This window comes from Pan troglodytes, chromosome 12, assembly GCF_028858775.2.
Source record: "Pan troglodytes isolate AG18354 chromosome 12, NHGRI_mPanTro3-v2.0_pri, whole genome shotgun sequence".
NCBI classification, from domain to species: Eukaryota; Metazoa; Chordata; class Mammalia; order Primates; family Hominidae; genus Pan; species Pan troglodytes.
Genome location: NC_072410.2, coordinates 62,123,404 through 62,150,024, shown reverse-complemented (window position 1 = coordinate 62,150,024; position 26,621 = coordinate 62,123,404). Strand labels below are relative to the sequence as shown.

At 43.9% G+C, this 26,621-nt stretch overlaps 1 protein-coding gene across 22 annotated transcripts in view; it reads right to left on the bottom strand.

The window, feature by feature from the left end:
• Window positions 1-4,045, bottom strand: part of BCL11A (BCL11 transcription factor A) — a 102,232-nt gene extending 98,187 nt beyond the window's left edge. For 5 of the 22 annotated variants that reach the window (XM_009442503.5, XM_009442504.5, XM_001158392.8 and 2 more), the window contains exon 1: window positions 3,132-3,757. In XM_009442503.5, the coding sequence (XP_009440778.1) occupies window positions 3,132-3,186 (55 nt within the window). In that variant the 5' untranslated portion in view covers window positions 3,187-3,757. Of the gene's footprint in view, window positions 1-779; window positions 929-2,412; window positions 2,857-3,131 lie in introns of those variants that run through there. The other 17 variants (XM_009442506.5, XM_054677903.2, XM_063789041.1 and 14 more) reach the window with 11 other exon arrangements.
• Window positions 4,046-26,621: the final 22,576 nt, after the last annotated feature.

The following is a 26,621-nucleotide window of genomic DNA, read 5'->3' as shown; positions in this document are numbered from 1 at the left end:
GGGGTGGAAGAAGTGAGGCTGGAGACCAAGTGCAAACTTGCCATATCCCCCTCTTCGGCCATGCCCCGAAGCCCTAGAGCGCGCACTCCCGGTTCCTCCCTACCAAAAATGCCGGCCCCGAAAGAAAGCGAAAACTGCACCGTGCTCCCAGCCCGGCGCGCGCTGGTCTCAGCTCGCGCACGGGGGTGTCGGCCGCGCGCCCGGTCGCTTCTCCGCGGCCCCGGCCAGAAGCATTTTTAAAGTCAAAATGAAGAACAAAGACATACGGGGTGATGGGGGAGAGAAAGGGAATTCTGCCTAACCGTTCTTTCCCCCCACCCCCACCCTCGCAAAGCTCGTTCCTCCCCGGACGAGAATCGCCGGGCAGGAGGTGGGGGAGGCTCTGGTACAGGTTCAAGTTCGCTGAGCTTTCTTGATCTTGTTCTGCCTCCTAGCGACCGAATGGCTCATTCAGCCCACATAGCAGAGGCGGGGGGCGGGGGGGTGGTCCTGAGGACCGGGATGGCTCCTGCCCCCTCTGAGCACCCAGAAAATGAGGAGAGAAAGAAGTGGCCCCCTCACCCCCTCCCAAACTGGCCCTTTAACCCCGGGACAGGAGGAGGGGGTACTAACCCTCCCAGCCTAGAGTGTCCCAAGATGGACCCAGGAGGGAGAGGGGTACGAGGGAGCAGCCTGGACTGCGCGCCCCGGTCTGTCCTTTGAGCCCCCACTGCATCCTTCCGAAGAAGGGCCTGACTTTCCCGAGTCCTGCGAACACTGCCCTTCCTTCCCGCCGGTACCTGGCCGGGCTGTAACTTCACACCGCCGCGCGCCGCGTCTGATCCGCATCCGGCGCGGCCGGGGGAGTTGGGGGCGGGGGAGAGCGGCGAGGGAGGGATGCGAGGGGGTGGGGAGAGGGAGGGCCGCGCAACGTGCCGGGGTGGGGGAGCTTCCGAAGTGTGTGACAAGTTCCAGGGCCCAGTGAAAAATTAAATTCCCTGTGCGCACCCCCCACCACCACCCCTTTAAAAAAACACAGAACCAAGTATAGGTGGTCCTTTAAAACTGCATCAAAAATTTAAAGTAAGAATCATAAATTGAGTAGGGGGGGGGGAATGTGGGCCCTCACGCCTTTCTTTCCCTTGCTGCCAAACTTTCCTAAGTGCCCACCGCCCGCCTTTCCAGGCGCAGTCAGCGGGAGACAGCCACCACCACCAGCTCTTATACAGACTCACAAGAACCTCAGACCAAGCCAGGCCTGGGGAAGAGGGCAAGACCCAAAGGGTGAAGTGATCGGGGTCCCAGGATCCAGCGCCCTCAAAATGCACACTCAAACACACTTCTCCCCTGCCCTTCCCCGGCAACCCCGCCACCTGGCCTAGTCGTGCTCGGGGCGCAGGGGGACTGGTGACCAGACCGGGCGGGGTGGGGGGTGGGCAGGGAAAGCACGTGGTGACCTCCTCGCGGTCCCGAGCTGTGGACAAGAGACGTCTGAGAAAGTACCCAGGGCGGAGGGGAGGGGAGGCGCAGAACGCGCTTTTACAGTTGCTTTGCAAAATAAAAATGCTTTGCAAAGCCGAGTTTCACCCAGCCGATTTCGCAGTCTGGGAGGTCGAGAAGAGGTCTCGGCATTGTGCTGGGGGCGGACCAGGACCCCGGGCCAGGCTGGCGCGGAGACACTGCGTGGCCTGCCGCCGTGCCTGGCGGGTGGGCGCCGGGCGCCGGGTGGGCGATCCGGGGCTGGGCTGGGGCGCGGCGAGGTCGGGCAAGGCCCGGGCGAGGCCAGGCCGCCGCCGCCGCCTGCTCCGGGGCTGCCGCGCCGCGCTCGGTCCTCTGTCTGTTTGTTGGCAGGAGGCTCCCGCACACGCGGTGCTTGTAAACATTCAGACACGAGATTTTTCCCAATCAAAATCCACTTCCACTTTTTTTGAAAATCTTCCAAAAAATAGTAAGAGGAGGGAGTTCCTCTCTCCCTCTCCGTGCCGTCGGCGCCCTAAGTTTGCAACTGAAGGGGTTTGGGGGAAGAGGGTGATTGTAAATTTTTTTCTAGATGAGAGATTGTGAGATTTTTGCAGGGGGGCTGGTGGGGGAGTCAAAGAGAAGGCCGTCACAGAAAAGGGTTGGCAGAGCGTTTGGCTTCGGTTTGGGGGCAAGAAATTGTACATTCTCTTGCCTTGTTTTATTTATTTTATTTTTATGTATTTATTTATTTATGTGCCAGTCTTCTCCTTGCTGCCTCTGAGGTTCGGTCGGGAGGGGAGGGCAGCGGCAACCCAGGCGGCAGCAGTCCGGGCTCCCTCCCTCCCTCTCCCGCGTGCCCCCGGCCGCCTCCTCCCCCGGCCCTAGCTCCTGCCCTTCGGCGGCGGCGGCGGCGGCGGCGCGGGAGGGCAAGCGCGAGGAGCCGGCACAAAAGGCAGCGGGACAAACACCCACCTCTGGCCGGAACAAAAGGCTGCAGTGCCGGCCGCGTCTCCCGTCCTTCCCGGTCCCACGGCTCTCCCCGTCGCCGCGGCCCCTCTCCCGACTCCGCGGACTCAGGAGCGCCGGGGGCCCCTTTCCACAGTGCCACTTTCTCACTATTGTGGGGATGACTACTTTCCTCCCGCTGCACACTTGACCGTGAGCGCGCTGGTGTCCAAAGGCCAGTCTCACCTCTTTTCTCCCCGGGAATCGTTTTTTAGACTTGTACTCACTCACTCCCTCCCCCCCCCATTTTCTTACGGTGAGTGGGAAGCAACCTCCCTTTCCCCACCAGCTCCCACCCCCAGGTTTGCATGTGAGTTGTTCGCATCCTTAGCATTGTTCATTATTTTGCAAAACTGGCGGAGGGGGGGGGAGTGGAATCATTGCATTCCTTTTCGAAAAGAGAAATAAAGCGGCGGAAAGGAGGAAAGAGGAGGAGTCAAATTTTTGTAAAATTAAATAAAATTAAAAGGTGCGTGCTGTCTCAAAAGTGCATACACGGCAATGGTTCCAGATGGGATGAGGGTTTTTTCCCCCTTTAATCTCTTTCACCTCGACTCTCGGAGGTTTTTCTCGTGAAAAATTTAAAAATGCATGCACACACCCCTCTCTCCCCCTCGCTTTTGCTTCTAGTCCTGCGCGCTCTCGTGATTATTAATAATTATTATTACTATTATTGGGTTACTTACGCGAGAATTCCCGTTTGCTTAAGTGCTGGGGTTTGCCTTGCTTGCGGCGAGACATGGTGGGCTGCGGGGCGGGCGGCGGCGGCGGCGGCGGCGGCGGCGGCGGGCGGACGACGGCTCGGTTCACATCGGGAGAGCCGGGTTAGAAAGAAGGAGACTCCAGAGAAAATATCTTCATCAGTGCCTTTTGACATCCAAAATAAATTAGAAATAATACAAAGATGGCGCAGGGAAGATGAATTGTGGGAGAGCCGTCATGGCTTTTTTTTAAGCAAAAAAAAAAAAAAAAGAGGGAGAGAGAGAGAGAGAGAAGAGAGATAGAGGGAGAGAGAGAGAGAGAGATGAAAAAAATGGCAAAAGCCCCCCTGAGCTGCAAGTTCAAGTGCGGACGTGACGTCCCTGCGAACTTGAACGTCAGGAGTCTGGATGGACAGAGACACACAAAACATGGGCAGGGCGAGCAGGAGAGAAGGGGAGGAGGGAAGGGGAAGCTCACACCAATGGACACACATCAGGGGCTGGACATGAAAAAGAGACCAGGACAAGCCAATGGCCAGTGCGGGGCGGGGGAGGTGCGGGGCGGGGGGCTCCGCGGACGCCAGACGCGGCCCCCGGGGGAGGGGCGGGCCGAGGGGAGGGGGCGCTGGGGCCGCGGGCTCACCAGTGGCCGCAGCGAGCGCCGCGGCGGTGGCGTGGCCGGGAGAGAAGAAAGGGGTGGCAGGGGTGGGAGGAAAGGGTGGGGGGGAGCAAGACGTGCGCCCTGCTCCCCCCCACACACGCGGACTCTAAAATGAAAGATTATTCAAAAAAGAAAAAAATAGAGCGAGAGTGCACCGGGAGGCTGCAGCCCCGGGCTGGGGAAGCGCGGGCGGAGGGAAGCCAGGTAGAGTTGCTCCCGGACACCCTCCTCCGTACGCACACCCACTTCCCCTCCCCGCCGCCGCCGCGCTCGCTCCCCGCGTGTGGACGCCAGGGGCCGAAGTAAAAGCCCCGAGCCCGCGGCTGCGCTCGGGAAACTTTGCCCGAGGAGAGGACAGCAAAGAAAAATCACCCAAAGTTGAGAGCTGAGCCTCCAAGTTACAGCTCCGCAGCGGGCGAGGGGAGGTGGGAGGGAGCGCACGGCAACGCGGAATACAGCCTAAGTTTGGAGGGCTGCGGGTCCGGAAGGGCAGCGCCCAAGTCTCCAGGAGCCCGCGCGGCCTGGAAAGAGGGGACCGGGGAGAGGCAGGCGGCGCAGGCCGGGGCCCGAGGGCGCCCCCAAGGCCGAGCCAGGGACCGGGAATCTGAGCGCCCCGCCAAGCGACTGGGTCTGAATGCAACTGAAAGCGCCGAGTCCCCGGCTCCTAAGGGTCGCAGGAAGAGAGCCCGAGGAATAAAGAACGAGGAGCCAGAGTCTGGCCCCCGGAGGGGAGCGCCGGGGGCCTGGGCAAGAGAGGCACCGAGGCGTCCACCTCTCTGAGAGGCCGAGGACAAAGCGCGGGCAGTCCCGGGAGTCCCAGTCCCTGGGAATGTGCTCACGGCGCCGCGGGAGGTCCCCGAGCCGGGTCCCTGGGAGGGACACACCCCCTCCCACTCCAGAGCAACTGCAAAAGCACAGAGGGATGGGAAGAAAATGTTTCTTACGGGCAGAGCACAACTGTTCCTGTGCTGTTACCCAGGGAAAGAGAAAATGGGAATGGAGAGACAGCGACAGGCTCGCAGGAGCAGCGGGGAGACCACGGTGGTGAGATGACCGCCTCGGGTCACCGCCGCGCTCCCCAGGCGCCGCCGGCCAAGGCGCACACCCGGGAGCCAGCAGCCCCCTCTCGCCTTTCTGCAGACGTTCCCTGGAAATTAGGGAAGACCTGTTGGAAATAAAACCCTGTCTCTTTAATGCACACACGCACACACACGCGCGTGCTGCCGCTGTCAAAAAGCGGGCTTCACTCTGGCGTGGGATACTTTCAGTTTTACGTAAAATGTACAGCAACAGCACCCCCTGCGATTGGAAAGTTTATTCAGAAACGTGCCTGTAAAGTCCCCTGGCGCCTCCCGCCTCCCAGCCTCCCTGCCTGCCAGCACCACTCTGCAGCCGCCGCCGCCGCCGCCGGGGAGATCGCAGTCCGATTCCAAATCTGGAAGGAGTTGGGGGGAGAGGAGAATGGACTCAGGTCCAAGGGAGGTGCGGAGGGTGCAGGGTGGAGACGGGTCGCCATGGGCCGCGAGACCCTGAGCTGCAGGTGGATATGTGTGAGTGTGTCTGCAGAGCGAGGAGCCCTCCTTCCCTCTCCTCGGAGCGGTTCCACAACCCCCGTCTTCTCATCCCCCTCTTCAGTCTAAAGGGTGTCGCTTCCGTAAACTCACCCACCCGGTGGGGGGGCTTTATTGTTTTAAGCGAGGGCCCCGGGCTTGCACGCGCTCACCCATCCCGCAGCCCTGCCGGCAAGCGGCTGTTTATTCTTGTTTCGTCTTAGTAAAGTTTCAAGTCTACTGTGTTAGAAAATGACTGGCTTGCCTAGCTCGGCGGAGCTTCGGACCCCTCTAAGGAAGAAAAGGAGGTTTTGATGCTCAACACTGAGAGAGATGTGGGCTGTACTGGGATTGTGTCAATGTGGTTTGTTGTTTGTTGTTGTTTCCCTCCAGTTTGTGGGAGGGAGACCTCAAATTCTGTTTAAGAAGCGGGAAGATTCACTAGAAGTTAAGCTCTGTAGCTTGTGTGTGACACCATTTCCCCTTTTCACTGAGTTCTTCAGAGCAGGTCAGCATCTCTATTCCACCACAGTCTGCTTTTTGTCTTGTTAAACCAGGCTTGGAGTCACCAAAAGAATGTCTTCTTGGGGGGTGGCGGGGGAGGACGGCGTGGGGGACGGTTGGAGGGAAGGTGAAGAGAGGGAAGAAGAAAGTGCAACTGGGAGGCCCTTGAAAAATAAATAAATAAAAGAAAAGCCCCTTCAGGTAACAATAGTGAGCCAGATTCTTTCAGAACCAAGCTTTTCAGATTTGAATATTGTTCCCACCCGTCCATAAAAGTCCATCTATGGAGAAGATATATAAATGAGCGAGTGAGTGTTGTGGAAATATATATATATGTATGATTTATATATAATGGTGTGTATAAAGCTTTTCGGGGTTGGCTGTAGTGTAAAAAGTAATGACTTTATTACCTCTGAAAGGTTCTGTGGTTCACATTTAACAGTCTTCTGAATTGCAATTCATTACACAATTGTGTGCGCTCTAACGACGGCACCCTATCAGGGCTGCTATCTGTGGCTATTTCCAATAAATAACTGGCAACATTTTATTGATTTTCCTTTTTAAAAAAAAAAACATAGGAAATTAAGCACTTAGTTACAAGTAGGTCTGCTATGTTATTGCACTTGTTTCAGATTCCAGGGGGTTCCTTCCTAAACCACATCTTAAAACATACATTGAAAAGCCAGTTTTGCAGCTGCTTTCCCTGGGTGCCAATGGAGAGGTAAGCAGCGACGATTCCCCGACATACATTTAATTTCACCATCATAATATGCCCAGGGTGAAATGGGAAGTGCCCTCCGCTCCCGCCCCTCCCCCAGCCAGATTTCACCCAGTCCAGAAAACCACGGCTGTGTGTCGGCATTTGATCCCTCCTGGTCGTCGACCCCCCTCCCCGGCCCCTGGTGCCCTCCCCTAGGGCGACACCCCCTCCCTCAGCACTGCTGGATGCTCGCTAAAGAGCCCGAAAGTGGGGGAGGGGAGGGTTTGTATGTGTGTTTAAAGAAAGATGTGTCGTTTTAAGAGATTTTAAAATATTACGTAAGTATTGATTAATGATGCAGGTGGTTTTGTAGAGGGGGTGAAAGGTCACTTTAAATGCGCACACTTGGATACACAATAAGTATATTTACCTTTCCAGAAGTGGCTTTTAGAAAGTAATAAATTATGACAACGTTAAAATTATTTTCTGGCCGTTCAGTTAACTTCGTTTGGGGCTGTAGAGCTGTTGCTGCTCCCATTGAAAGGGTAATTACGTTCCGTGGGCTCTTTCCCAAACCTTTGGTGACGACACTGCGTGTAAACTCCAGGCCAGCAGACGACCCCTCCCCTTCCCTCCTCCCCCTTTTTATCTTGCCCGCGGAGGAGACGCCCCAGGACTTCCTGCAGTATATATTCTGCCTCTGATCTCCGTACTTAATAGCCAAGTCCTAGTTTATGCTTTATAATGTGTTGACAAGTTTTCTAACAGACTTTCTGAAATAATGCACATATATTCACGTCGGTTAGAAACCCACCGTATTTTTAGAGTTGAGTAGATCTATACCCTAATGCAGTGAGAGAGTGTAAATCATACAGGATTTCATAGTCCTTTCAGTAGTTTTCGGTATGAAGTATGAGCCTCGTGGCCTCCAGACGTAACCTTTTAGAAAAAAAAGACAGTGCTTTTATTTTATGGTGTAAAGTGCTTTTAGCTCCAGGGCTCTGAACGTGAATGTGGTCAACAAACAGCTCGAAGAGGGAGACTTAATACAGTCCCAGCCCTCGGACGGAGGATCGCCTGGCGCGAGGAACTCGGGCTGAGCTGGAAGATGAAGGGTTAAAAGGTCTGTCAGGATGGAAACTACAAGATTAAAATAAAATATTCACTGTCTGCCTTTAGGGGGAAACACCTTCATAGACTCAAAGATAAATAAGTGAATGACTGAATGAATGATTAAAAATACAATCATTTCCTTCTTGATTTTTACTTTAGCCTTTTTTCTTCTTTTTATTTCTTTTCTTTTATTTTAATTTTTATTTTTTTGTTTTGTTTTTCCTAATCGGCAGGTCACAAAATAGAGAACAGGCAGTCATCTTCATAAAAATAAAACTTAGGTTTGGATTCTATGCTTGGCATAGGTTTTGTATTTTGGGTCTCAAGGATGGAAGTGCTAGGCTGTTGTTAAGACAAAGGAAAAATGAATTTTAAAATGTTGGGAATGGCTGGGGGTGGTGGCTCACACCTGTAATCCCAGCACTTTGGGAAGCCGAGGTGGGAGGATCACTTGAGGTCAGGAGTTCAAGACCAGCCTGGCCAACAATGTGAAACCCCATCTCTACTAAAAATACAAAAAATTGCTGAGCATGGTGGCGCATGCTTGTAGTCCCACCTACTTGGGAGGCTGAGGCACAAGAATCGCTTGAACCTGGGGGACAGAGGTTGCAGTGAGCCAAGATCACATCACTGCACTCCAGCCCGGGCAACAGCCTGTCTCAAAAAAATAATAATAAAAATGTTAGGGAGTTGCTTGTGGAAGAGGATGAGCTTCTTTTTCCTCCTCTACTCCCAGTGTGACCCACAGGTTGGGAGGTCCCTGGAGGACAGTATCTATACCTTCTACAAAGGCACAGACATCTCTCAAGGAGGCTCCTGGGAGAACCATTAGTCTGGCATCTTTCTCTCCAGGCTCCCTGGGCCTTTAGCTAGCTAGCAGTCAGCGCTTCAAATACCTGAATGAACCTATCCAAAGAAAAAGGAAAAGGAAAGAAGGAAGAAAGGAAGGAAGGAAGGAAGGAAGGAAGGAGGGAGGGAGGGAGGAAGGAAGGAAGGAAGGAAGGAAGGAAGGAGGGAGGGAGGGAGGAAGGAAGGAAGGAAGGAAGGAAGGAAGGAAGGAAGGAAGGAGGGAGGGAGGGAGGGAGGAAGGAAGGAAGGAAGGAAGGAAGGAGGGAGGGAGGGAGGGAGGGAGGAAGGAAGGAAGGAAGGAAGGAAGGAGGGAGGAAGGGAGGGAGGGAGGAAGGAAGGAGCGAGCTGAACCTGCTCTAAGTCTATACTTTCCTCTAGATGAGGCTGCTGTGTGCTAAGTCAATAATGTATGGGGAAGAGGGAGCAGTAGTCTTACCACATAAGTAAGGGGCCCCTTGGAAGAGACAAAGAGTTCTAGTTAGAACGCTACTGAATGAAATGCTCAGTTTAGCTTCCTAATATTGACATCAAAGACACATAGGTGCTGGGCAATGCTGCCAGTCCAATGAATGTACTGCACTAGAGAGTTCCTAATGCAATAATCAGCACACAGTAGATGTCCAATAAATGGTCTTTGATAAATAATAAATCAATAAAGTTATCTGATAAATAATAATTTGATAAATAATGAACTAATAAATCCTATCACCACATACATGAAACCAACATAACCATCCAAATTCTATTCATTTTCCCCCAAAACTAATAAGGCTTTGATCAGGCAACCCTATTCCAAGAGTGTGTTTAAACATAAAAGTGATTCCCACCAAGGATGGTGAGCTCAGAAAAGATTATCTCGAATATCAGAGCAGCTGAACAAGTAACAATACAAGATATTTCCATCGTCTCCAGCAGCATACATTATCAAATATCTTCCAAATAAGCCAGTATCAATAAGCTGGTATCAAATGATTTCTTTTTTTTTTTAACATTGCTTTTGGATACATACAAATCTGCTTTCTCAAATGAGACTACTTTTAAAGGAAAAAAAATACAATCAAAACAACCAAAAATAAAAGGTATTTCAAACTTGATTCTCTATGCTTCCCTACCCCATGCATCTTTTACCTTTAGCAAGGGAATAATTTTTTAATACGTGTTTTTCAAACCCAATCTTAAAAACAACCTCACCTATATGCCTCTCTCTTTCCCTCTCTCTCGTAAATAAAAAAAAAGCAACACACACACACACACACACATCTGGTCTGACATTTTGTACAGCCAGCTTCAGCCCAATGTGATTTAAAACAATGTGAGTTAAAAACCTCTTAAAATTTGGGTTTATAATGGAAACGCTGACAGACTCTTAATTATAGCAGCCCTGCCAGACACTGCTATAATGAAATAGTTGTGCTTTCATTACTATAGAGGCACTATAGTTAAGGGTCTGTCAGTGTTTCTATTATAAACCCCAAGTTTAAGAGGTTTATAACTTGGGCTATTTAAATGGCACTGGGTGGAATTCAAGTTATCAGTCCAGATGTGAACTTGTTTTATAAAAGGCAGAATAACTCAGCTGAGGAAGCTTTTGGATCTCTCTCGCTCTCCTCTTTCTCTCTCTCTCTCTCTCTCCTGTTTCTCTCTCTCTCTATCTCTTCTGTTTCTCTCTCTCTCCCTCTCTCTCCTCCAGAACATTTCAGAATGTTTTTAGTAGTTTCAGATTGTCTTATTGCCAACTTCCAGCTATGACTTCACTGCCTAAAAGGAAATTTTATAGGCAGTTAGTCCTTTATTTGGACAAGTACTCTTTGCGATTTTATAAGTTTTTATTATTTTATCCTGGAGTATGTATGTGTGGGTGTGTGTGTTCCTACATATATATAGGCGCACACACAGAAAGAAACAACTTAAAAATCAAGACTATATGCCAAGGAATGTTGCGACCTCATACATATACACAGAGGTATGCATTCTGTGCTACCTTCTGATGAAAAAGTATGAACTTACCAGAAAGGAAAAATAAAGCACCTCAGATCATCTTAATCCTGTCTACCAACTGTGTGGTAAAAATAAGAGTTAGTATTCACATCTTATTTCATAAAAGGTACAGCTTTCCTGGCATCACTTGGTTTGTTTGGAAGGCAATAGCATGGTGCAGTCATCCTGAGTTACCCAAGGACTGTACACAAACACCATGTATTTCTCTGCTTGACTTTGACTGTTGACAGACTGATGAAGAATTTACTTTGTATAATCCAGTGGACCAGAGTTTTGAAATATGTACTATTAACCTGGTATACCACCACCATAATATGAAACTAATGTTTATGGGTGATGATGTGGCCGATGCTGAGTATATGCATGAGGAAAACAAGGATGGTGGTGGTAATGATGATGATGGTGGCGATAGAGGTGGCGGTGGTGGTGGTGATGATACTGGTGGTGATGGTGATGGAGAAGGTAGTGCTGATGGGGTGGGGAGTGGCAGTTTCTCTAATTAACATGTCCACCAGAGGGCAGTAGAAATAGGATGAAAGATGGGGCAAGGTTAGAAGCTCTAACACTTTGTTTCTCCAAATCTTGTTGCTTTAGAAAAGCCACTCCATAAACATCAGGTGGCGGACAAGTTAAAGTGAAGTTTTTAAATGCATGCAGCTCATGGCACCTCCACCAAAATGTGACCTTGGCTGGATGTTGTTGGCAGACCCTAAGGTCACTGACTTCACACAGAAAGGCCCACCAAGAGCTATGCAGCAACCACATCTGCATTCAGAAATCTTTTCACTTTCAGAAGAGCAGTTCCTTTCCTCTATTCCCTCTGACTGGGATCAGACCACCAAATTAGGCCACTGAGGACCACAGGCTTTGATCGTTCTCACTTCACAATAGCTTTAGTTGGTCTCCTCTGGAATTCAATGAGTGACAAAAGGGAAGCAGTCATCAAAACATGTCACCAGGCTCAAGTTCCTTCTCTACCAGTGTCTCATAAACCCCATAATTGCCTAACCCCATAACCACTCCAGCTGAATGCCAGTCATTCCCAGAGAGCACTGCACAGCCCAGACTATTCTGGTCCCTTTTCTAGAAATTAAGACTTTTTTTGTGTGTGATAGTCAATAGTCTTTTTTGGTTTTTTCTTGTCAAATTCAGCAAAGGGAACTTTTCTAGGAGAAAATACCTATCCCTCTGTCATCTTTCTTTGGCAGCTTAGTAGAGAATAAACAAATCTCTCTATTCTCCCATTCCCGGTTGCACACAATTTGCCTGTTTTTCTCTTTCTCTTAAAAAAAAAAAAATCCTTGCACAAGTTTGAACCTCCAGATTCCTATAAAATGAAGAATCTGGTCCTAAGAATTGTTATTCTTTCCTTCTTTATGGAGCACTGCACTGTGCAAACATAAGATGTGGTCCCTGCTTTTGGATGATTGGTTTTGTTTTGTTTTGTTTTTTAAGGCAGTAAGACACACATACACAGGCACAAGCATGTCACATAAAGTTCACCAGTCACACATGCCAAAGCCATACAAATGCACACTATTATCCTATTTTGTATAGCCCTAGCTTCATATTACTAATTTGAGCGGTTCTAAACCTATAGCGAGGATCTATGTGAGGCAACACAGCTCTGGTCACTCTGACACCAGATTTGTACTTTCTGGAGAAAAAACTTGATTTCCCATAAATGAGAATGGTAAATAATGAGGTCTGGTCATAGATATCTGTGATCATCTATCTCTATCACAGTTTTTATAATGTTTTCAAATGGCTTAACTAGTTACTTTTGAGAAATGAGCTTTCTGTGCTACCACTTGTTTTGTAGGCAATATTATGGACTATTCCTAGCATGTATTTGTGAATGTGCCTTTTTTTTTTTTTTTTGAGTCGGAGTCTCGCTCTTTCACCTCTGGAATGCAGTGGCACGATCTTGGCTCACTGCAACTTCTGCCTCCAGGTTCAAGCAATTCTCCCTCCCTCAACCTCCTGAGTAGCTGGGATTACAGGTGCCCACCACTATGCCAGACTAATTTTTGTATTTTTTTAGTAGAGAGGGGGTTTCACTATGTTGGCCAGGCTGGCCTCGAACTCCTGACCTCACGTGATCCACCCACCTCGGTCTCCCAAAGTGCTGGGATTATAGGCGTGAGCCACTGCGTCCAGCCAATTTTTTGTTTTGGTTCCCTAACACGTAGGCACTTAATACATTTCCTGAATCAAGGAATGAATTCCACAAATATATTTTCAGTTGCTGCTGCCAGTGAAAAAGACATGGGTATTTGCGTTGCTCACTAATAAGTACTCAATAATTGAAAATTATATTATTTTATTTCATTTTTTAAATAGTTAAGAAACATGGGCCATTTGCACTGCTATTTAACCTACATATTATAAACTCCACACCCACTTCCATCGGGGGAAACAATTACATGTCTCTCTGTGTATATTCCATATAATATCTGTGTATATATGTGTGTATAATATCTTTGTATATATGTCATAAAAGCCACCACATCACCCAAGTCCTAAGTTGTTAGAGCTTATAGGGCACAGTCTCTGTCATTTTCATCTTTCTCTCCCTCAGCACAGAGTAGAACCTTAGGAAAATGTCTGGTACATGAACAAAGACTTACAAAGTAAACCACTTAGATTCCCAGGAACTTCAAAATCCTATCTACCATAGACAAAATGTCCTTTTTATTGTTCTCAATTCTCAGATTTTGAAATGCAGCAAAATATTCAAACAGCCAAATTTCAAGAGCATCATAACAGAGTAACTCTGAGAGACTAATTCTGGAGGCTGATTCTCCAGACACTACGTTCTTTAAATATCAAGACCTGTCTAGCTGGTTTTCATTTGCAACAGGCAAAGCTCACAGAGCTTTATATGGGCAACCCCCTTCCCATACACCCCCAAACAGTGATTTTTTCTGGCCTGGCTCAGGGAGCAAGGGAAATATCAGTATATGCTCTTGACATATGATGAAGAAAGAAGTATGACCTTCTCTTCTCAAAATATTGAATCTTGAACTCAGAGCTTAATTAGTGGATTTTTAAAATAAACTAAGCTTCTGACTACAAATATATTAGGGGAAAGCATATACATTATTTGAATATTAAGCACATAAGGGGGTTTTACTAAAGATTATAGATCTTTTGCTTGTATTGATTTAAAGGTTCTAGAAAATTTTAAATATGCTCATTTTAAAACATGTTTTATAAGAAATCAACTCTCCTTCATGGGAACATGCAGCTTTCCATTTTTTTTTCTTTTATTTTAGCATAAATAAATCAAACAGAGGCAGCCTCCAACCAAAAAGGAACTCCTTTCTTTTAAAAAAAAATTATATGATTTTAGCTTTAGTAATGTCTTCAGAATTCCAAGATGGATCGTTTCTTTCCACTGATGTTCACATTTAAGGGGCTGGATCTCTTTAACTTAATGTGACCAATAAAGAAATTTAAATACTGAGTCCATACTTGTGTTTTCAGCTATTTTACCCTCAGTAAGATTGACATGATATCTGATTTGTAGTAACAACCAAAATTAATACATTTATGACAATGCTAAAAAGTTGCGCTTCAATACTTACAATTTTTAAACATTTTAGAAGGAAGAAGATTGTCACTATGGATGCTAAAAGGGACAAAAAAGCCCCTGATTTCAGTTGGTATCTTTTATTAATTTTTTTAGGAATGAGAGATTAACCAGCAACCAGGAAACAAATATTAATCCTGAGGTACATTTTTTTCAACACAATACCAAATGCCTAAACATTGTATGTAAACTTGCACTGAAATAATAAGATGATGGCAGTAATTATTTCAGTGAAAATTTCCCCGGCCAGAGTAACAAGCAGAGAGATCACCTAATGTTACACTGAGAGGTAGAATACAAGAACGCGTAGTGCTGTGGTGACTAATGGGTGATAAGAGAATCCTTCTGCTTGCTGTTTGGGCATTTATGTCTCCAGTATTATTGATAGCACATATTATTTTTACTACATGGTGTCTTTATTATGTAAAACCTAATTTTAGGAAAAATTATTTTTATCCTCTTGATTTTGATAGGCATTTGCATAGAAAGGGTAAGATGCAGAGAAGGCCGTGTCTTGTGGAATTCCACTATCATGAAGGATGTGCTGATGATTGCTAATACCAGTTCTATAAGCACCGTGTACACCGGCCATTTAAAAGAAAAGGAAATTAAGTACAATAGACTTGTGATAAAATAAGAAAGAGGTTCTGGTGAAGATACAGGGAGGAAGCAGGATGACTCAGAATTAGAGCTTCAGTCTCATCCTCCCTGAATGTTCCTGTGTCCAAGTATCACCAACTAAAGAGTATATGAAATCTCTCACTAAACTGAAACCCCTGGTGAAACAGCACATTAACTGCACCTTGGTCTTGAGGTGGAGATAAGATTAGATTTTTCTGGGTGTAATTTCAATTATGATGCTGACTTTTGGTGGAATGATTTTCAAGAGAGCAAGCAGAGTAACAAAAATCTGGCATCCAGAACCAAACAGGCCTGAGTGTCTGGACCATGGACAGCTTCCACAAAGAGGATCGGTCAAGAAGGGCTGAAAGAAAAGGTATATCAAAGGTATCCTTGGAACTCAGAGCCAATAAAAATGAAACTATTCTCTTCTGAGACCTAATTAACTTTTATATCCAAAGGTACACTACACATTTGTTCTTTGCTTATGATGAGAACTAAAAAAATATATGTGCCATGGAACTAGGGTTTTAAATGATCTATTGGGTGGCTTTTCCTCGCCTGTAAGGAATTTTCTGTTCTTTAGAGGTAGTCAGGCAATGAATAAGTAAGTCTATGCTGATTTTTTTTTCTCAAAACATTAAGTATTTTCCTATATCTATTTTCAAGGAATCAGGGACTTAGTCCTATAACTTCCAAAATATTCCTTTCGAATCCTAAAACAAAACAAAAACAAAAATATTCAGGAAACAAATTTCATGCTACCGGCTTTGCAAGGATTAGTCTCCTATTAGTCACTGCTCCTATATGATCCTTTTTCATGTGTTAAAGGAGGATATGTATTTTTCTGTTACCTTTCCTGACTGTAAAGCAATCACAGGAACCTGCAGGAGGCACTATAAATATGCAAATTTCTGAGAGATAACTGTTTTCAGTGGTTATGCCTCCAAGTAGTAAGGGAAACAGGAAAGCCGGAGCTTCCTCCTACTTTCAAGTAATTCGTATGTTGGTGGTGCCCCCTGCTGCAATCACAGGTTGTCCAAGAAAGGGAGAATAAAATTCAGAAGCATTTAGATCTGGTTAATATGTGAAATAAATGCCCACTTCCCCTGCTCCAGGAACAGCCATACATGAGTTCAGAGTTCCTCCCGTCAGCCACAGTTCCACTTTAAACATTCCTCAACCTAAAATCTGGAAATTTGCTTTTATCTCAAACCCTTTAAAGATGCATGTTACATAGAGATAGGTTTAAAAAAAAAAAAAAACTCACCAAGATCCCAAACACCATTTTCAAAGAATGAAATGTTTTAAGAATTTCCTAGAGGTTACCTAATGATAATAAATTCTGAATTAGTAGAATTTCCTGCCACTTACTAGGACATTAGAACAGAAAGGGAAAAGTTAGTGTTAACAGCATGTACAGCTATTACACAGCTTTAAATGGCTTTATCTATTAAAGGAAAATTTTGTGAGTCATTAGCTTATAGTGTAGACTGGACATTTTGATATTCAAAATAAAATGAAATAAAATAAATAAATGAAACAACCAAGTTAGGCACATTGAAATCTGATGGCCATAGCTCTATAGTCACTCTATTACAGATTTTCATATTAAGATGGGCAGGGCGGGGGGTAGCTGACAGAACAGAATAATATGATATAATTCAGACCTGCGATGGTCTATTGAATACATAATATGCATTTTTAAATTGCCTGAATATATATTCACATGACAGAATCTAATGGGTTGGGGAGGAGTCCTTGCTCTGATCAAATCACAAAAACTGTTAAAACTTGTCTATCACATCAAATCACATACACTTTTATTGAAATTGGGTGGGGTTTTTTTGTCTTCTTATTTAAATTCTAAAGTTGAAATAGATAAAAGGAAATTAAACCTACCAAAAGAAACTCAGGTGTACATTAAAAACTCTAGATTCTGAGCCACCAAGGCAAGCCTTGATGAAAGACACTCAACTTTTTCTGTTAGACTCACCTCAATCTTCCCCAAGGCCCCACACTCCCTAATTTTGCTATTTTTTAACATCAGTTTTAGGAATATAAGCTCTCTCCTAATGTAAACATCTCACCGTGGCTACATACTGAAGTTTGAATTTCAACTTAGCTCTGTACTTCTTTTCCATATTCAGATCTTTACAGCTACAGCAAAGTAGAGGACTGAGGAAATTACCTATGTAATTTCAGCAATGAGCCTGCCTTTATCTGCACCATCCAGGAATCTTGTATCCTGTGTGTTGAGCTCTGACCTGAGGGCCCACAAGGAGAGAAAGGGAGAGAAACTGGTGGATGCTATTTACCAGGCAGAACTAATTAGAAATAGATCCTGATATTAATGGTACCAATCCTTTCCTTACCCAAAACTTAAACAAGCACCCATCACTCTATATGATGAGGAGAATTTTTAAACCCCTACTCCAGGTTTTACTGCCACAGAAGGTGAACTGTTAGAAAAAGAAAACCAGCATGCACAAAACAGCAGTTGGGAATGGAAGCTCCTCTTTCCCAGAACCCCTGCCATATACGCTCTGTCGCTCACCTTCTAGACACTCCGTACAACCATTCAATCTATTGAATCAAGAGACTGTTTGATCTTATCTGCATCTGTGAGCTGACTGTCAACCTGCTTAGGCTGCATATTAAATCATCTATAGTAGCTGTATCAAGCTGGGATGATCTGTTAATTCTAAATTTATTAACCCTTGGAGTGCAGTCATCATGTTTAATCTAGTGTAGCCCGCATTTATTTTACAAGACTAAATCCTTCTTTAAGATATGGCTGTGCTGTAGGTTAAAAACAGCTAATGTGGGTTTCATTATGATAATTGGGGGGAGAGAGACTGTCTGAAAAATGCTAGTGTGGCTACCCTAACAGGCTATGGATGTCTGATCCCAGGCACTCTCCTAGGCTGAGGTTTGCCTGTGAAGTGAAATTTTCTCCAGAAACAGTTCAGTCTCTGAAAACAATGCAAGAGGAAAAAGAGGAGGGGGAAGAAGAAAGGGAAGGAGTCCTCTAACAGATTTCCAATGGTCCAAAGCCAGAAAGACTGATTTCCAGCCAGTGTCAACCCCTAATGTAATGCCTAAGGAATAAATTTCCAAAGGCACACACCTGGAAAAAAAAAAAAAAAAAAAAAAAACCTCAACAAATTCCTCCAGTAAGTCAAACTTCTGAATCAATAAGGATCACCTATTGCTGGAATGAATGATTTTTTCACCTCCCCTCCCCCAAAGAAGAACTCTAAGCAATTAGAATTATAGGTAGTCCTGCTAAAGAGGGGGGGGAATATTCGTTTAATATGTTAATCTGTCTTCAGATAAAAAAAAGATATCCATCTCTTCTACTTGCCCATTACTGATGTTATCAACATATTCATAGCTTTTCTTTCAGACACAAACTGCTAGGCATGCTCCCTTTTTTGGTAACCACGTGCCTGATATCTCTCTAATGTAGCCTAATAACAATTTTAGCATTCAGATGAAGCGATTTCATTCTGTGACTGCCTTTTCTATTAGATTTGATTTTGAGAAGCCCCAGTGGGTGCCTTCGAGGCAGAGATCTATCTGTGAGGCTGCTACCGACTCAATAGCAGCCTGGGCTAACCTTGACCTTTCCCGAGACCCCGCTCCATCTGGTGCCAGCCTGCTTTCCACCACCCCCCCTCCTTTTTTGCTTCATAGTCAACATTGATCAAGGCAGAACGGAGCGCCTCGTCTCCTGGAAGGGCTGGGCAGACTCAGGAGAACAGCACATTTCAGTATATGGAAATGATCAAGCCTCTTATGCAATCATAAATCTACATAGGAGTCTTGTGATTTGATATTTCATTCACCTCCAAAGATTTTTTTTCTCCCTCCCAACAGGGATTTATAAGCTCTGTAAGAGCTCCCGGACAACGGCTTTCCCCAACACCTGGAAATTATCAAGCTTCCTGCTTGCTGAATGATGCTAACAGCTCTAATGCTGCAAATTCATTTTTAACAACTCACTGGCTTTTATCTAGGATTTGTGTGTGTGTGTGTGTGTGTGTGCACATGTGCCTTTCTTTAATAAAAATCTACCAAAGCAACGGATAGTATCAAAGATACCAAAATCAAATCTGACTTGAATATCCTACATCTCCACACCCATCCTCATTATGCATTTCTAGATAGATGGGTTTTTCCATCTCTGAATTCTGACCCCTTTTTTAACCACCAAGAGGGGAGAGATAAAGAGGGAGAGAGGAGAGTCAGAGAAAAGAGACACAGAGGAGAGAGAAACAGATGGAAACATGCCAAACAGAGAGAGGTAACGATGTAACACTTGAATGGAGCTTGAAATCCGCTTCTCCCCTCCCTAGGCCACATTCCTCCTTTCCCAAAGACCCACACGAACGTCTCCTTCTCCAGATCACCCACTAGAGTACACAGATGCCTCCTCTGCCCCACACTCTCTTTCTTTCCTCCTCTTCTCTCTGTATCAGGGGCTGAGTGGTAAAGAGGCTGACTGAGGGGGAGTCACGTGGGCAGCCCGTGGGCAGCGGCGGCAGCAGCTCAAAAGAAATTGACTGACTGGCCGCTTGGGCGCATTTCAATATATGGAAATGACCAGAGGCTTCTGCAATAAATCAGCACTCAACACTTTGTCATTTTTCTAGTTCTGCTTCATTTTCCTATTTTCCTCTTCTCCTCACAGAAGCCTCATTTCTTGCATTTTGCCTTGCCGCGTCTCTTCCCACTTCCAACCTACACCCTCTCCAAATCTTGCCCCATCCTCTCCATCGCTCCCAACCACCGCGCACCCCCACCCCCGACACACACACACACACACGCACGCACACACACACGCACACACACACACACTTTCTGTTCTCTGGCTCCCCTGTAATTGGAAACATCCGGTCTACGACGATTTTTTCCTTTTCTTTCCCTTTCAAAAAATTTTCCGACAAAATCAGGCAGTATTTGCTGCCCTGCCTCGGATTATCTGAGACAAGAGGCGCCCAGGATGAGCTCACGTAATCCCCAGGATGGGAACCTCAAGCCCCTTATGATAAAGAAAAAAGAAAAAGACCAGGATACTCATTCCTTACCCCAGCCCCCACTCCACCCTCGAGGAGTTCCCTTAGCAAACTTCAAAGACTATCAGAAGCAACTTGTGCCATGCAGTGCCATGGAGAGCGCTGGGTGGCTAGCCAGAAGAAAAGGGAAGGTTGTAGTGGAAATCTACGTGGGTTTGCAGGTTCCTGCTTTTCTTGTATAGAGCCTCCGGTGCCCTCCACCTAACCCTGCCCCAATGCCTCGGGTCTTTTTTGAACTAACGCTGTGCCTCTCCGCAATCTGCAATTACTTTGGATATTTCTCAGGAGCTAAACGCAGCCTGAATTTCGTGGCGCGTGCAAAAAAAAAAAAAAAAAAAAAAAAAAAAAAAGGCGAAATTAACAAAACCCCACCACCGCGATGTTGTTTTTTTCTGGAGTTTTGTTGTTTTTTGTTTTTTTTTTTAGTTCGGTTCAGAAGCAAACGCTACCTAGCTTCTTCCACTCCCTCCCAGATCCTACTTGAGATCTCTAATCTTTCAACTTGGGTCTCTGTCTTGCCTACTGGGCAGCCTCTCTTTTTTTTTCTTTCTTTTGGATCTAGGAACAATAGGCATGTAAAGGGTCAGTGGGCATCACCCTATAAAGCTCAGAACCTAATTAATTTTATTAAAGGAAGATCTGTTTATGCAATATGACAGCCTGGGGGAATTAACCATTTGAGGACGCAGACGCTGTTGAGTCACCAGAGATTCCATCCTCACATCATAAGCTTATATTTCCTGCCCCATTTGATCCTGGGCGGCACCGTGATCCGGGTCTGGTTTTTGTTTGACCTTGTGAAGAGCTTGTCTGAATCCCGAGGTTCTGCACAATTGAAGGGACACCCGGAAAATCCGTATATTCCCATTGCCAGACGGCAGTTGAAGTGCTCAACCATTCATAGTTTGTTGTAGTGACAGCCCCAAAGCTCTCACTATTTGGAACTGGTGGGGAGGTGTGGGGCAGCGTGAACCTCCGGTGCGTCCTAGAGTGGATATTTTCTTGAAAATACTCTGCTTAGAAATCACATTCTATGAAATCCAATATGCCTTCTCAAGAGCGAAGGAAAATGTAACAGTTTTTAAGTTATTATTTTTTATTTTTTCCTGCCACTCTGGTAATTTGAAATACATTTTTAATAACCTCCTGGAAAAAACCAATTTAATAGTTCAGACATATTGTTCTTTGACTTAATATCCCTGTGTACTCCTTAATTGCCAAAACAAAGTTTATTTCATTTACAAGGGCTAACTTTATATCTCCTAGGAATTCTAATGTCATAGTCTCATGTTTTTTTTTTTTTTTTATATTATCACCTTGGATTTTGTTCAACATGGATCTAGAAACGTATAGCATATGTATAGAAATAGATATGATAAAATATTCAAGAGCTCTCTGAAGGAAAATGTGCTTGAAAATAACCCCCTCTTTTATGGAATTTGTTTTGATTTAGATCTATAGATAGTAAAAAGAATGAAAGAAACTGTGAATTACACTGAATCTAAGATGTTTATCACTTTAATATTACACTTCCTAGCTTCCATGTTACAGAGCTTTAGGAATAGTCCCCAAACTTTCAGATTGAAGCTGTGCCTTGTACGGTCTGAGGTTTGTCTGGAAAGACCTGCCAGCACATGCCAGCTAAAAATGAGTGTCAATTAATAATAATAAAAAAGCTCCCTTATTTCTACACTCATGTAATTTAACAGGTTTGGAGAGGAACATAGGATGACAACAGTTGTGAGAACATTCCAATATATGCAGTTCTAACAGCTTTCATTCTAAGACGCCAAACCTTCCGAAAATAGAATGGCTTAACATTTCTTTTTTATATTAAAAGTCCAATCTACACTTCACATAAAATGTTTTTTTATCACAAAAATATTTGTCTCTAACAAAATGCACTTTTTGTTCTACCAAAAAAGCAAACATCTTGAAACAGATTCTCCCAGCTTTTTACAGCTCCCCATGGCAATTTTCTGTACTATTTTCAACTGCCCCTCCCCCATATGAGACACTCTGAACACTGGAATAAAAATAATTACTATTGAAACACTGAACTAGAATGCCCTGTTTCCCAATATTGCTAACAAAATCTCTAATTCTCAGACTGCTCTCTGATGGAACTAGGAGAATTGGGGAACTTACACTGATATTTCTAAGTGCAGTTTGTTGTTTTAAAAACATATTGTACTGATTAATAAAAATGTGAAATAATTTGAGTTACAAATTTTGAACTACGAATCGCCATCTGCTCAAATGGGGGAAAACCAAAAATTGCCGAATATATTTTCTCACCTCTTTTTTTTTATGATAACATAAACAACATTCCTGAATAATTTAAAGAAGAAACTGACTACACTTAATGCGTTTTTATAGTTCAACAACTGCTTAGTGAGTCCACCTTCTCAAACGTGCAATTATTTTTTCCTAATTACTTACATATGTTCTATCAAAAGATTCAGGTTCTAGTGCTTTTCCCACATATTGTGCAAATCTGCTTAGCTTTGTTTATCAGGACTCTAAGTCCCTGGGTTGATATGATAAAGTAGACTGCATTGTGCAGTAACCCCAATTTGGTCCTCGGTGTCAACTATGTCAGAGACCTGTAAGAACATTCAAAGTATCCTCTGGGAGTGGGGAGAAAAGAAAAAAAGTCTCCATGAACCCAAACTTGGAGGGAAAAGCACAACTATCAAATAGATAAATAGATACAAAGAATTGTGATAAAGAATTATCTTTTTGTGGGAAAGAAAGTAGGTAGGTGGATCTGCCATTCAGAGCTATTGAAAGCAGTTGTTGATGGTCTGGCATCCAGGACCCAGTGGAACTTACTATTCCCCCAGCAGAAGAAACAGCAGAATACAGATCATCTAGGATGTACCAAGTTGTAAGGATTTAAGCAATGAAGATGATGGGCCAGGAGCAATTGGTACAGGGGGTGTAATAGAAGATCTGATGGAGAGGCAAATGTATTGTTTTTAAAACCATATCCTAGGCTTCCACATGACAGATAAAGCAAGTTGATTTTCAGGCATCCTAAAAATAAAGAAATTCAATTCTGTTAATCACAGAATAATATGATGTATTTTCCTTTCCTTTTTTTTTTTATTTTTCTTTAAGAGAAGAAAACTCTGACTGTCCAGGGAGGAGAGGATGCCTCGTTTTTCTTATAAACAGACATTGGCACCATGATCAAAAAGCCAGAAATTTGTAAGTTGTGTCTGCAATAATCACCCTTTGCCAGGGGGAGGGAAGAGTGAGCCAAATGATGTCATGTTGTCATGCCTATCACCGTCACTGTTCAGTTTCAGTTCAGGTAAAAATGAGGGTGTAAATTCCCAGGCCCCTGGAATGATGAGGACGTTGCTTCATCGTGTTGGAGTTGGGTAGAAGAAAATGAAGAACTCGTCAAAAAATGCTTCTAGACGACCTTCAACATCAGTTGCTCTCTTTCTACTCAAAGTATAATTCCTTGAACATGGCAGCTGCTACCTTTGTTTTGATTTGTTTTTCATTCATAAACAATCTCTCTAAACTTATAGAATATTGAATATTGTGTATAATGTGAAATAGGAAGTTCTCTTATTTAGAGTCAGTTCAATACCAGGTGCTTTTGAGTATCAGAAAACTGTGTCACATGTTGAGGGGACCGAAGACAAGTTAACAACAAGAAAAGGTCCATGTTGCGGAGTGGGTCAGAGTCCAGGGGAGGGACTCACATACGAGTCTGACTGGGGAACTGGCAATAGGCAAGAGGTCAGGGAGGTGCCCCAAAGCAGGAGAACTTTCAACTGCTGGGGAGGAATGAGTAGGGCTTTGCTACATGGAAAATGTGAGAAGAGCACTCAGAGTGGAAGTACTGGCCTGAGCCAAGAGCAAGAGGCTCGAGCAGGCCTGGTGAGTTTGGGGGCTGCATGTTGCCTGGTGTAGCTGAAGCACAGTGGAGTGACAGGAAGATGTCTGCAAAGGGAGGTTGGGGCAAGTCTGGGGAGAACCTGGAATGTCGTCATTCACAGCCTTGACCTGAATCTCTAGGCAATGGAAAACCATTAGAGATTTTGGAGTAGGGGTGCTGGGTGACATGCTCTTTGGAAAAATTGAAAGCTGGAGGCAATTTAGAGAATGGCTTGAAGCAAGTTGTTCTCTGCCATTCAACTTATTTTTCTATTTGCCAGTCTGCAGAGGAAGTGGCCCATATGCAAATGAAATGATTTGGACCTCACCAGGAATGAAATATTCACCATCTTCTCCTTCATAATTGACGATGATGCTTCTGATGGTGATTTCTATTTACATACACGGGATGGCTGAATCTTCTCATAGAAAGTCTACTCTTTGAATGCTTCTATAATTGGACTGTCTAAGAACCTAACTCATCCTTCCCTGTGGGGGCCCCAAAAGTTTTTACCTCTAACCCTTACTCTTTCCCTTGACCCAATTTGCCAAAAGGTAAGACTCAAATTTATGAAGGAAATCCCTCTTCTCCACCTCTAGGAAGAAACACTTGAAGATGTCTAAGCCTGCCCACTATACAATCACATTCATTCAACATCCACTATATGCACAACCTTTTGCTGAATCTTCTTTTAAAAAATGAACCCAAATAGAGATATTGAGAAAACAAGGATGAATAATACATGCCATTATAAATTTTAAAACATTACCTAAAATCAAATGAAAGAGTAGCAATTGCTATCTGTTAACTGGTTGGATGGTGAGCTGGTTTTTAGCACGACATCCCTGGTGCAATAAAGCTAAGTTTTGTAAATTAAAAATCCTTTAAAATTAGATTCTGTTTTTACAGGGCTGGAGAGACCAACTTACAGAACTTTAACCATGAAGTTTCATGGCTCTTGTCTTACTTTTCTAGTTCTATCCAGTAGAAAATAACAGTATGAAAAATGGGACACCATGCTGCATTTCAAATAGCCTTCTGCTAATTAGAAAATTACCCTGTATCATCATAAGGGCTGCCAGCATTGTTTTAATATGGCTCTGCTAATATACCGAAGGCCCTAATTTAAAAATCTTGTATCTTGGCTGCTAAAATCACTGCAGGCTGAATCTTGTCATACAGGAGGAGATTTTGTTTTTCAGTCCAGGGCATGGAGCATAATTGGTGTCAGTTTTAAACGCCCGGAATGTGTGTGTGTTTAGAGGGGTGGGAGGGTGGAGAGACAAAACAATTGTCTTTAAATGCCTTCTTCTTAGCACACCTTAGCTGTGATCCCAGATCAGAACCTAGTTCTCTTGAGAATGAAGGCTGCTTTGACACGTTAGTAAGGAAAAAATCAAGTAAGTCAAAAATTTCTCTTACAGGATTTAGTTAAAATATATATTTATGTGAGATTTAAACAAAGTAATTTCTGCTGTATGTTTACAATTGATATGTTTGTCTGTTAAAAATTTTTTTGCTGTTTAAATAAAATCTCTTAATAAAAATGAGCAAAATGTGTGGATCCAGTTATATAAACACACATTCACATGCATATCAGCAAATATTATGTAATACATAGAAATATACAGTACATCCACTTTGATATCAAAATTGAACACCTATGGTCTGACTTTAGAAAAATGTTAGGAATATCAGACTTAAATTCTTACTTCCATTCTTAATTATGACTTGGTATTATTTTTATATGCTTCCCTACTTCAAATATCAAACAGTAAAAGCTTTCATGTGTCTTACATATTCATGTCATACCACAGGGTCAAGGCCAAATGCCAAAGAGTCATGACACAAAAAAAATACCTTTCAGCCTGAACCTTGAAACATCAGCCTTCACTTTATCTGTTTAGGGTATTATTTTAATGTAAATTGGTATATGGATATGATATTACTCAAGGGAAGAGATATTCATAAATAGCTATATTTCTGAGATTTAACTCAGAAAATTAGTTTTGATCTTTTATTTTTATCTTCTTTTGCTAGCTGTACTTTCAAAAATGGTTTCTCTTTTAAACAACTTCTAGTTCAACTAAAAAGTGATTATACCCTTGAGTTATTCTTATTTAAATTACAGGCCCATAAGCATTTCTTTTCATCCTTGGCAAGAATTAAAAAGTATCAACTTAAAATGTAAAAGCATCTCTATCTAAGAAACAAGTTTAATAGTTTACAGTATGTGGCAATTTGAGTGTGATGACTACTTCCAAGCTCTGTAAGCATTCATTAGCTTAGTTTCCTCCCGTTAGCTTGCAATAAAAATAATAATATTTGCCATTTAGTAGGGGCTTTTCACCCTCAAAGTGCTTTACAGGCATCAAATGGTTTATTTATTAATAATCTATGTTTCTGCTTAATAAACTAGATTTCTGTTTACAATCAAAGGAAAAATTAGAAAGTGTTCCGCTTGCAATAAGTAAAAGAGTTGCTAACAGACTATCAAATTATGTATTTATTTTGTCCTGCCCATTATTTTAAAATAACTTTCTCTTAGCCAATTAAAAATTTCAAGGTCCTAGGCGATGAAATAAAGCAGTCTGTTTCATGTCTATTTGTTTTACTAATTTGAAAGGAAGTAGGTAATTTTCAAAGTTTTTACCCCCTCAATTTATTCATGCAAAAGGAAACTTGGTTTCAGATATTACAGATTAGACACCAAAGAGATTTATCTATTTCCATTTGTGTTTATAAGAACATAGCAGATCTGTGCTGGAGGTAAGGGAGCCTCTGGAACCCCTAGGGTATCAGCTCAAAGGCCCTGGATTCTATTCCAACCTGAGTGGGAACTGTAAGCTAATATTTTAAAGACCTAAGGCCTCCAGGACATTTGAATTTTGCTTCTTGGGCTCTA